This window comes from Monodelphis domestica, chromosome 1 (assembly GCF_027887165.1).
Source record: "Monodelphis domestica isolate mMonDom1 chromosome 1, mMonDom1.pri, whole genome shotgun sequence".
In the NCBI taxonomy this organism is placed as follows: domain Eukaryota; kingdom Metazoa; phylum Chordata; class Mammalia; order Didelphimorphia; family Didelphidae; genus Monodelphis; species Monodelphis domestica.
In genome coordinates this window covers 70,661,064-70,672,383 of record NC_077227.1, presented here as the reverse complement: position 1 = coordinate 70,672,383, position 11,320 = coordinate 70,661,064, and the positions used below count along the sequence as shown (strand labels likewise).

The 11,320-nt window shown below is 39.2% G+C and overlaps 1 protein-coding gene across 22 annotated transcripts in view; it reads right to left on the bottom strand.

The window, feature by feature from the left end:
• Positions 1-498: 498 nt before the first annotated feature.
• The window catches only part of MYO9A (myosin IXA), a 308,527-nt gene continuing 297,705 nt past the window's right edge, over positions 499-11,320 (bottom strand). For all 22 annotated transcript variants that reach the window (XM_056800401.1, XM_056800408.1, XM_056800432.1 and 19 more), the window contains one exon: positions 499-5,774. In XM_056800401.1, coding sequence (XP_056656379.1) covers positions 5,299-5,774 — 476 coding nt within the window. In that variant the 3' untranslated portion in view covers positions 499-5,298. The remainder of the gene's footprint in view (positions 5,775-11,320) is intronic.

Sequence of the window (11,320 nt, the reverse complement as noted above, 5' to 3'; positions counted from 1 at the left end):
GGTAGGACTCTTTCCCCTTTTAGGGAAGGGCTTCCAAATCCAACTGTGCATTCTCAAACCTGGCATGTATAGACTTAGTGCCCTCCAATGTAAATAATAAAAAGGGAAACTTTTGGACAAGTTCTGGTTTGTCTTCTCTTATAGTGGTACAGTTCCTCTCAGTCTTGGGCAAGGTCAGTTTTTAGGTATGAGCTGCACGAGTGTTCCTTTTTGATGACGAGATCAAGCAGAGGCTGCTTACACCCCCTTTTACCTCTCCCTACCAAGCCAAAAAAGCAGCACAGGGGAGGATGGAGCCCTCCATCTGGGCTAGGACGGAATGAAATCTTTACATGGCTGCTCTTGGCTAGGGGACCCAACCGCAGAACCCTTTCCTCATTCAGTCACCACACCTTCACAATACTCTGGAGGCAGAATGCTTTCCTTACAAATAAATCAATGTAACAGGAAATTATGGCAGTTCATCTGAAGAGTTGAGAGAAAACAAATTGCTCAGAATTGCTTTGTTAAGCTTTGTTCTTTAATAAGCCAGGAGTTACTTGTTCATAAAGCTGGTTTTGTACAGCCATACAGCATATATTTAAGAAATGACAGAAGTTGCACTTTACACATTGGCCTTGTTCCCCAAAGGAAAATCTACTGACATGGAATCAGAAAGTGCCTGTGGACTGCATCATGAACATAATCGAGCTCTGTGGCCAAGGCAAATAATTTTTTGTATGTGTGTGTATGTGTGTGTGTGTGTATGTACATATATATATATTTTTTTCTTTATTTTTAAACAGGTAAAATTTATAGAGTATGACAATACATACTTTGTTGTTTTAATTTATACTCAGCATACTTAATATAAATTACTTTAAAAATCCATTAAAAATAATAATATAATAATCCACAGTCCGTGCCGTTTCCCATGGTAAGTACAATCACTTGGTACAAAGAGTGTATCTTGTATGAAAACATTTTTCTGACCTACCTAAGAGAGACCTGGAGAATAGGCACAACACTTTAAACATAGACCAGAAAAGTTAACAGATTTCTTTCTAGAATCTTTTTTTCAAAATAGATACAACAGACCAAACTGACCCAGACAAATGTACTCTAAAACAATTTCCCTGATCCCTTTAAAGACCAAATCAAAGTTGGGGTGGTGGTGATTGTGGACCACAAGAATGTTAGAAGCAAAAGAAGTCAAAGGACTGATTGTCCAAACCCAAACTTGAAGCATCCAAGGAGTTTCATGAGTAGGGTGCTCTTCTTAGCTAGGGTGAGGAGGAAATGAAAAGGGAGCAGAAATTCTGAAAAATGGAAATAGCAGCAGATGTATAACACTTTAAAATGAGGAAGGCGGTTGTAAAGACCTTTGTTGACTATCTAGACAGTGAAAATATTCTTTTCTGAATCTTGAGACTAATTTAAAATTGCATTGGCTATGAAAATATTCTGAGGGAGCACTGTAAATTTGACTTCTGTTTTCCCAGGCTGCTGGGAAAATGGGAAAAAAGAACAATACACAACCAAGAACAAAAAAACCCCAAAAACCCACTTCCAACAAATAGTTCATTTTAAGCTAAATGGGATGGCAGAATTGGAACAGACTCTTTCTCATCTGCTTTTACAGTATTACTATCCAACCTCTTACTGGTTCTCACCATAAGCTTCAACTTTTAAGCTAGGGGTTTAGAGGAGTAACAGAAGAACAGCTCTCTAGGTTGTTAGTAAGATATCCACAAACTGTTCCCTCTTGGGGATGAGCTATGTGGCTCTGTCAGTCTCCAAAGGATTTGTGGGAAGCAACAGAGTTTCCTTAATTAAAAAACAAAGAAAGCGGAACTGGAATGGAAATGACAACTTCCTCTTACTTCTTTAGAAGTCCATTAGATCAGAGATTAAGATGAAAGGAAGAGGCATATACCAAATGTTATAAAATTGTACTTGGATAGTAAATAGGTCGTAACTTGAAAATGTCACTTGTCAGAATCATATCTGAAGTTATATTACAATAAAGCGTGGGTTTACTTTAGACTGTCAATCTGGAAATTGATGTTTTCACTCAATTTTTTCCAAGCTTCCTAAGCAGGAGAGAAAGGCCATGCATCCTGGTGGTGAAGCTGGTGTTTGAATGGTCTCATCTCTCCAGAACAATGCTGAATTTAAAATTTAACTTTTAATTTAATGGTGGAATTTAAAATCTGGGATACTGATTTGGGGAAAAGGGGTGGGATGTGTGAAGTCAGCCAAAATCACAGGTTATACAGTTCAGGCCCAACAGAGAAACTGCCATGCCACTGCACCAAAGAAAAAAATCCTTTCAGGATTTATAAGCAGAATAGTAAGAATGAAGCATTAAAGAAAAAAAAGCAGGACTGTATAATACTGATAGACAAAATTTTGTGGTCACAAAATTATTTTAAAATGAAATTTCAACATAATCTGCCTGATTATTGATCTGTCAATTAAAAGGTGGAAACTAATGAGTATATATAGCTTTTAAACCAGACTCTACTTCTTACTGAAAAATTAGGCAAAAGAAAGCTAAGTAGTTGTGGTATCACCACCAGCATACCTCTTTAATGGTCAATACAGAGTCTTTCTTTCCTAGGAAGATTGTTTCTAGGTTGCCTACAAGAAAGCCTTATTTTCCAGTCTCTCAAACACCATTCCCTACTAATAATTCTGGTTGGTTATTTTAAAAAACCATAAATCTTTCAATAATAAGGAATGCTTTATTATTTGATCCAAAATGAAGACTGAGGTCCCTGAGAAAAAAACTATAAGTTCTCTTATTTGCTATTAACCTCTTCCTATAAAATGACGAGATATTTTTGTGTAAAATTTTAATCTTTCAAAGAAAAATAGCTTCAGATGGGTAACCCCCTGGAATGTAAGTCCGAGCTGATTACATAAGGTAGATTAGGAGCAATAAAATACAGTTAGTAACCCCTTCTCTTTCTCCAGCATCCCACTCATAAAGAGATCCAATGTATACAGAGCTAGAGGGTGGGGAAGGGAGAGCCAGTCAGGTGAGATTGGCCCATGAGGAAATTTTCCTCATGTGAAAAAGCTCCCAAATTTATTTCTACTGAACCTGACAAGAAAGGGTACTCTATGGAGAGCTTTAAAACAGAAGTACTTCTAGAATGATGCTTAGAGAACCCATCTCTGCTACTGTGCAAGACTAGAACTTGTTTCCCATCTTTCACCTACTCCATGTCCAGCTCTACAATATGCTGAAAAATGTGAACTTTAAAATAATAGGGACAAATCTGATATTCAATCCTACGGTTATTCTACTCCGGAATCTGAAGTCTTCCTATCCCTAGCAGAAACCATTTAGAGCACAGAAGAACAGCTGGTCAGAAAGTCTACTATTAACTGTAGCAGAATGATGCCTTAGGCCTGTTGGTCCAAAAGAATGCCATCTTTGTTGTGCAGCTTACGCACAACCAACCAGCAGTATGTTGGTTTTAAATGGTGTTAACGCGGAATGCTGTGTGACCTGAGAGACTCTGTCTCACAGAAGGGCTTAATATTTAGATTATTTGGAGCTGACTTACGACACGTCACAAGGCAGTGTTAGGAATAAACCAACCCAGACATTAAGGTTAAGGATGGCAAATTCTCTTTCTCAGAACAGTGCAGATGGTAATTAGAGAAACTGCATCAGGAACTTCAAAAATAACATTTTCACATATCTCAAGAAAGGGTGTCACAGTTCAGCCAGGCGAGCATACCTTCATTTCTCACACATTATAAATAGCAAAGACAAGTTTTAGAATCTCACAAATGCCAAGAAGCTTAGGATGAGAGCTCATCATGAGGTGTATGGGGACCCTCTGTGGTGAAAAACGGCATTGCTTTCCCCAAACACATGAACAAGAGAATTTTAACTTCAGTTCTGATGGCCCATTGCTTCTCCCCTGCTCTTCTCTGTGGGAAAAGATTCCATGGAAAAAGAGTTTAAAAAGACATACACACACACACGCGCGCATACACATCTATTTCTGTATGTATGTATATATAATATATATATATATATATATTTACAGTAAACTTCAGCAACCAGAAGATTAATAAAAATAGCTTCAAGTAGTCCTTGATTTTTTTTTTATCTGTTTAATACTGATGGTCTGAGGAAAAAGAGAGAAAAGTTAGTTGGGTCACATTTTAAAAATAGTATTTTCCTTTTGGCAGCTTTTTGTAACATTTATTCATGCACTATTGCATATGGATGTTTTGGAAGATATAATTAAACAGTCACACTTTTGGGGGTGGGGGTGGAGCCTTTCCTGATGATTTTCCAGCAGAGTGAGTTGTATATGCTGTTTCTTGTTTGATGATCAACGGATATGGAGCAACACAAGAGGGATTATGATGTAGCTTTAAAGTCTAGGGATCATAGATCTAATAAAATGTTAAAAAAAAATTAGAGGAACCTGGTTCTTTGCGCCCAGGGAACACGGGAGTTGTATGGCTATTGAACACTCGGCACACTTGTGTATTTGGCGCAAACCAACCAGGAGTCAAACTGGCATTGGTTATTTTGACATCTTAACAAAATAAAATAAAATAATCTCTTCTTTCATTGCATAACCCTATAGTGTGTGAGACATGCTCTGAATGCTTAATGGAAATGAGAGCTTTGTAATTTCCACTTGACAACAATGTAGAGTGCATTATAAATAGTTAGGAGTGAAGAGCTTCATTTGTTTGTTATAAGTCCTTGGGAAAATTTAAATCAGCTATAGCCTCTAAGTACTCCCAAATATATCCAAGACTATAACCTTTGCCTTTAAGGTCAAGAAGAACAGAACTATTCCTTATGGGTCAACCATCAACCGGTTGGTCCAAGAGGCCCGCCACACCACTCTGCCTGCCTTTGCGCCCCATCTCTCACTCCAACTCAGGTGGTGGATTTCTGCAGAGGAGGGAGAAGAGGCAAAGGCAAAGCCCCACAGAGCTAACTGGGCAAGCCTTCTGTAGTTCTTTGGACACCAGTTCAAAGAATAAACCCTGGCAGGTTCTGAGTTCCCCCAAGTTAAGAACAGCTAACGCCCCAGCTGCAACTCTTCCCAGCAGGTTTTGCTGAGCCCGTTTGGCTCCTCCTTTCCACTATCCCACTAGGAGGCTGGGGATCCAAGCCAGCAACGGCTGCTTTTGCTCAGGCAGGAGGCGGGACAGTTGCTGATGATGGTGCCTAGGATGGACGGCTATGAGTGAGCGTCATGACAGGGGAAAACCCCAAAGATGAGATGCTGCCACCACTCTGTGGCAGTGAGGGGATATGCGCCTGCTGGATCAGACCATGAACTCTTTGCTGTTCCCATAAAGAATCTGTTGCTGGGTAGCACCACAGTCAGGATCCACATTTCTTTTGTGACTTGCCCCTAATGTCCCCTCTGGGAGGTCTTTGGTTTTCTGGGGTGAGTTTTTCACATTCTTGAGTTTTTGTTTGCCTTTTTCAGGGTTGAATGTGCCTCGGCTAATGAACTGAGGCCTATCCTCCAGGGTCCTGGCCTGGCACAGGGAACTTTCAACCACTAGTCGGGACTCGGGAGTCTCACCAACTGAAGCAGCTCGGTAGAAGGGGGATTTGGAATGAATCTGAAATCGCTTTCTGGTTCCATGAGAAGAGACTACACTGTATGGAGATAGAGAGGAAACAGCAAAGTCCACTGAATCCAGAGATTCCTGTTGTTTTTTCAGCTGCCTTCGAAACTTAGTTGAAGATTCGGCCTTAGGAGGCTTCAGGGAGCCAAGTGCTAAACTTTTCTCTATGGCAAAACGAAAAAAGGCAAAAGTCAAGAAATGTTCTCTATAATGCTAATTATCACTGTCATGAAAAGACTTTAATCTATGCCTATTAAATATTAAGCTGGGAAGACAAGGGGATGCCACTCATTTCCTGACTCTTCCAGCTTCTATAAGCTAGGGAATGCTGTATAGGGCCATGTGGCTCAGTTCAGTTCCCTATCCCCCCTTTCCCCCCTAGCACTTAATTCCTTCTTGTGATCTTTTAGTTCAGTATTTCAGTATAAGTGGTTTCCCTATAATCTTAATGTATTTTAAAGCACCATTTAGAGAAGAAGTCCATAGGTTTCACCAGACACAGCTAGAGGTGGCCTAGTAATACAATATAGGTAAAGAGTACCTGAATTATAAGGTGAGACAGAAACAAAGTTACAATATTGGTTGTGCTTTTTAGCTGTACACTATCGTAAAGAGAAACTATTTTCCCTTTAGAAATTGCCCCCACATGAGGTTTAATAGAAGAAACCACAATTTGAAATCTTTAGCACCTAAGAACAGCAGAAAGTTCTTTGTGCACAAAGGGGCTGCACATCGGTTACCCTCTGGGGCATTGCTCAGAAGCCATCTGGGCTATCTGGGAAGTGGAAAGTGAATTTATCATCACTTCACCTCCTCCTCTGGTCTAGACACCAGAATCCATCTGGTCTGTCTGCCTGATTACACTAAATGTAGGATGTGGGAGACATCAAGTCTGTCCCTTTTGGTGACACAGAAGACCCCAAGTTACCCTCTGCTTTGCCCTGGAGCCCTCGAGGCTTCATCCTGTGCTCTGTGGCTGGGCCTTCTAGACTCAGAGCCTATCACATGACCTACAGAAACAATCGAATTACCCCTGGCTTTGCCATCATCCACTCCTGTGTCCTTGAGGGATTCTGGGCCTTTCTACTTCTAGTGTAGCTTAATTTTCTTTTGCATCTGTATACCAAACCAAACCAAACCAAAACAAAAAAACCCTTTGCCTTCTGTTTTAGTTTCAATACTAAGTTTCAGTTCCAAAGCAGGACAGGCAATTGGAGTTAAGTGACTTGCCCCAGGTCACAAAGCAAGGGAACATTTAAAGCCATATTCGAACCCAGGAACCTCCTGTCTCTAGGCCTGGTTCTTGATCCACTAAGTTATCTAGCTACCCCAGTAAATGGTTTTTAAACATTCACTTACTGGACAGAGACAAGAGGGTAGAGAAGATACACTGATGTCTACTACATTACCCTGCAAACAACTTTGATATAATGCCTCAACACAAATTCTGGAGCAGCAGAACCCAACAAAAGTATGGGGTGAATAACATGATACTCCAAAATCGGATAGTTAGAGAAGAAATCATAGAAACAATTAACAATTTCGTTGAAGAAAATGACAACGGCGAAACATCCTTTCAAACTTTATGGGATGCAGCCAAGGCAGTACTTAGAGGAAAATTCATATCCCTGAGTGCATATATTAACAAATTAGGGAGGACAGAGACAAAGGAATTGGAAATGCAAATCAAAAAACTTGAGAATGAACAAATTAAAACCCCCCAGAAGAAAACCATACTAGAGATCTTAAAAATTAAGGGAGAAATTAATAAAATAGAAAGTGACAGAACTATTGAGCTAATAAACAAGACTAGAAGCTGGTACTTTGAAAAAACAGACAAAATAGACAAAGTACTGGTTAATTTAATTAAAAAAAGGAAAGAAGAAAGGCAAATTAACAGCATCAAGGATGAAAAGGGGGATCTCACCTCCAATGAAGAGGAAATTAAGGCAATCATTAAAAACTACTTTGCCCAACTATATGGCAATAAATATAACAACCTAGGTGATATGGATGAATATTTACAAAAATATAAATTGCCTAGACTAACAGAAGAAGAAATAGTTTTCTTAAATAATACCATATCAGAAAAAGAAATCCAACAGGCCATCAAAGAACTTCCTAAGAAAAAATCCCCAGGGCCTGATGGATTTCACCAGCGAATTCTATCAAACATTCAGAGAACAGTTAATCCCAATACTATACAAACTATTTGACATAATAAGCAAAGAGGGATTTCTACCAAACTCCTTTTATGACACAAGCATGGTACTGATTCCAAAACCAGGCAGGCCAAAAACAGAGAAAGAAAATTATAGACCAATCTCCCTAATGAATATAGATGCAAAAATCTTAAATAGGATACTAGCAAAAAGACTCCAGCAAGTGATTAGAAGGGTCATCCACCATGATCAAGTAGGATTTATACAAGGATGCAGGGCTGGTTCAACATTAGGAAAACTATCCACATAATTGACCACATCAACAAGCAAACCAACAAGAACCACATGATTATCTCAATAGATGCAGAAAAAGCATTTGATAAAATATAACACCCATTCCTACTAAAAACACTAGAAAGCATAGGAATAGAAGGGTCATTCCTAAAAATAATAAACAGTATATATCTAAAACCATCAGCTAATATCATCTGCAATGGGGATAAACTAAATCCATTCCTATTAAGATCAGGAGTGAAACAAGGATGCCCATTATCACCTCTATTATTTGACATTGTATTAGAAACACTAGCAGTAGCAATTAGAGAAGAAAAAGAAATTGAAGGCATCAAAATAGGCAAGGAGGAGACCAAATTATCGCTCTTTGCAGATGACATGATGGTCTACTTAAAGAATCCTAGAGATTCAACCAAAAAGCTAATCGAAATAATCAACAACTTTAGCAAAGTTGCAGGATACAAAATGAACCCACATAAGTCATCAGCATTTCTATATAATTCCAACACAGCTCAGCAGCAAGAACTAGAAAGAGAAATCCCATTCAAAATTACCCTAGACAATATAAAATACCTAGGAATCTATCTCCCGAGACAAACACAGGATCTATATGAACACAACTACAAAACACTTTCCACACAACTAAAACTAGACTTGAACAATTGGAAGAACATTAACTGCTCATGGGTAGGATGAGCCAATATAATAAAAATGACCATCCTACCCAAACTCATCTATCTATTTAGTGCCATACCCATGGAACTTCCAAAAAAATTTTTTTACTGATTTAGAAAAAACCATAACAAAGTTCATTTGGAAGAACAAAAGATCAAGGATATCCAGGGAAATAATGAAAAAAAATACAAAGGAAGGGGGTCTTGCAGTCCCAGATCTCAGACTATATTACAAAGCAGCGGTCATCAAAACAATTTGGTACTGGCTAAGAGACAGAAAGGAGGATCAGTGGAATAGACTGGGGGCAAGCAACCTCAGCAAGACAGTATATGACAAACCCAAAGATCCCAGCTTTTGGGACAAAAATCCACTATTTCATAAAAACTGCTGGGAAAATTGGAGGACAGTGTGGGAAAGATTAGGCGTAGATCAACACCTCACACCCTACACCAAGATAAATTCAAAATGGGTGAATGACTGAACATAAAGAAGGAAACTATAAGAAAATTAGGCGAACACAGAATAGTATACATGTCAGACCTTTGGGAAGGGAAATACTTCAAAACCAAGCAAGAATTAGAAAGAGTTACAAAATGCAAAATAAATAATCTGGATTACATCAAATTAAAAAGTTTTTGTACAAACAAAACCAATGTAACCAAAATCAGAAGGGTAGCAACAAATTGGGAAACAATCTTCATAAAAACCTCTGACAAAGGTTTAATTACTCAAATTTATAAAGAACTAAATCAATTGTACAAAAATTCAAGCCATTCTCTAATTGACAAATGGGCAAGGGATATGAACAGGCAGTTCTCAGCCAAAGAAATCAAAACTATTAAAAAGCACATGAAAAAGTGCTCTACATCTCTTATAATCAGAGAGATGCAAATCAAAACAACTCTGAGGTATCATCTCACACCTAGCAGATTGGCTAACATGACAGCTATGCAAAGTAATGAATGCTGAAGGGGATGTGGCAAACTGGGGACATTAATTCATTGCTGGTGGAGTTGTGAATTAATCCAACCATTCTGGAGGGCAATTTGGAACTATGTCCAAAGGGCGATAAAAAACTGTCTGCCCTTTGATCCAGCCATAGCACTGCTGGGCTTGTACCCCAAAGAGATAATGGACAAAAAGACTTGTACAAGAATATTCATAGCTGCACTCTTTGTGGTGGCCAAAAATTGGAAAATGAGGGGATGCCCTTCAATTGGAGAATGGCTGAACAAATTGTGGTATATGTTGGTGATGGAATACTATTGTGCTAAAAGGAATAATAAAGTGGAGGAATTCCATGGAGACTGGAACGACCTCCAGGAAGTGATGCAGAGTGAAAGGAGCAGAACCAGGAAAACATTATACAAAGAGACTGATACATTGTGGTACAATCGAAGGTGATGGACTTCTCCATTAGTATCAATGCAATTTCCCTGAACAATCTGCAGGGATCTAAAAAAAAAATACTACCCACAAGCAGAGGATAAACTGTGGGAGTGAAAACACTGATGAAAAGCAACTGCTTGACTACAGGGTTGGAGGAGATAAGACTGAGGAGAGACTCTAAATGAACACTATAATGCAAATTCCAACAACAGGGAAATGGGTTCGAGTCAAGAACACATGTGATAACCAGTGGAATCATGCGTCGGCTATGGGAGAGGGAAAGGCGGGGGGGGGGGGGGGGGAGGAGGAAAAGAAAACGATCTTTGTTTCCAGTGAATAATGTATGAAAACGACCAAATAAAATAATGTTTAAATAATGGGGTGAAACAGTTTTTCAGCACAAGTTAATTCAAAAGGTCTATCTCAGGAGGGTGGGAGTGAAACGCAGAATAGTAGGCTAAGGCAGGCCCCTTTAGGAAGGCTGTGTGTATTTTGGGGGCAGCTGAACCATCAATAAGACTTTCAGAACTCTCAGACCCACAGACAGTAAGGGAATGGACAACTGCTCAGAAGGAGATTACTGGGGTCTCGTTGTTGGCTCTGGGTACAGGATTCTGTTGCACTGCCCACACAAAGCTCCCAGTCACAGTCCTGGTTTGCAGTCCTAGGGGGATGAGTAAGACAAGCACACTCCAGTAACATGCTGCTACAGGGGAGCAGGGGACCCTGGTCACAGTTCCAAGGAGGAAAAGAACACTTATGGGTACTCACAGACCAGAGCACAGGCTGGAAGAGTATTAAATACACCTCTCCTTACATTATGCCACCTTCGAAGAACTGATAATTTTTAACTACCCAGAGCTAGCTTAGAAGGCAGCTCCACGGAAAACATGAAGTTTGAAACAGTAGACTCTTCACCACATGAATAGAATCTACTTGTAACAAGTCCCCTCCCCCCCTAAAATTCAAAGACAAAGACTATAAAATGACCAAACAACAACAAGAAATTCAAAACAGAAAGTTAATTTGGTGAGAGAAAAGATAAAAATACAATGTTAGAAGATAGAAAGTCAATTCTACTGTATCTAAAGCCTCCAAGAAAAATCTTGATTGGTTTCAATCTCCAAAAGAATCATTCGAGGAGCTCAGAAAAGACTTTAAAAATCAAATATGAGGCAGAAGAAAATTGG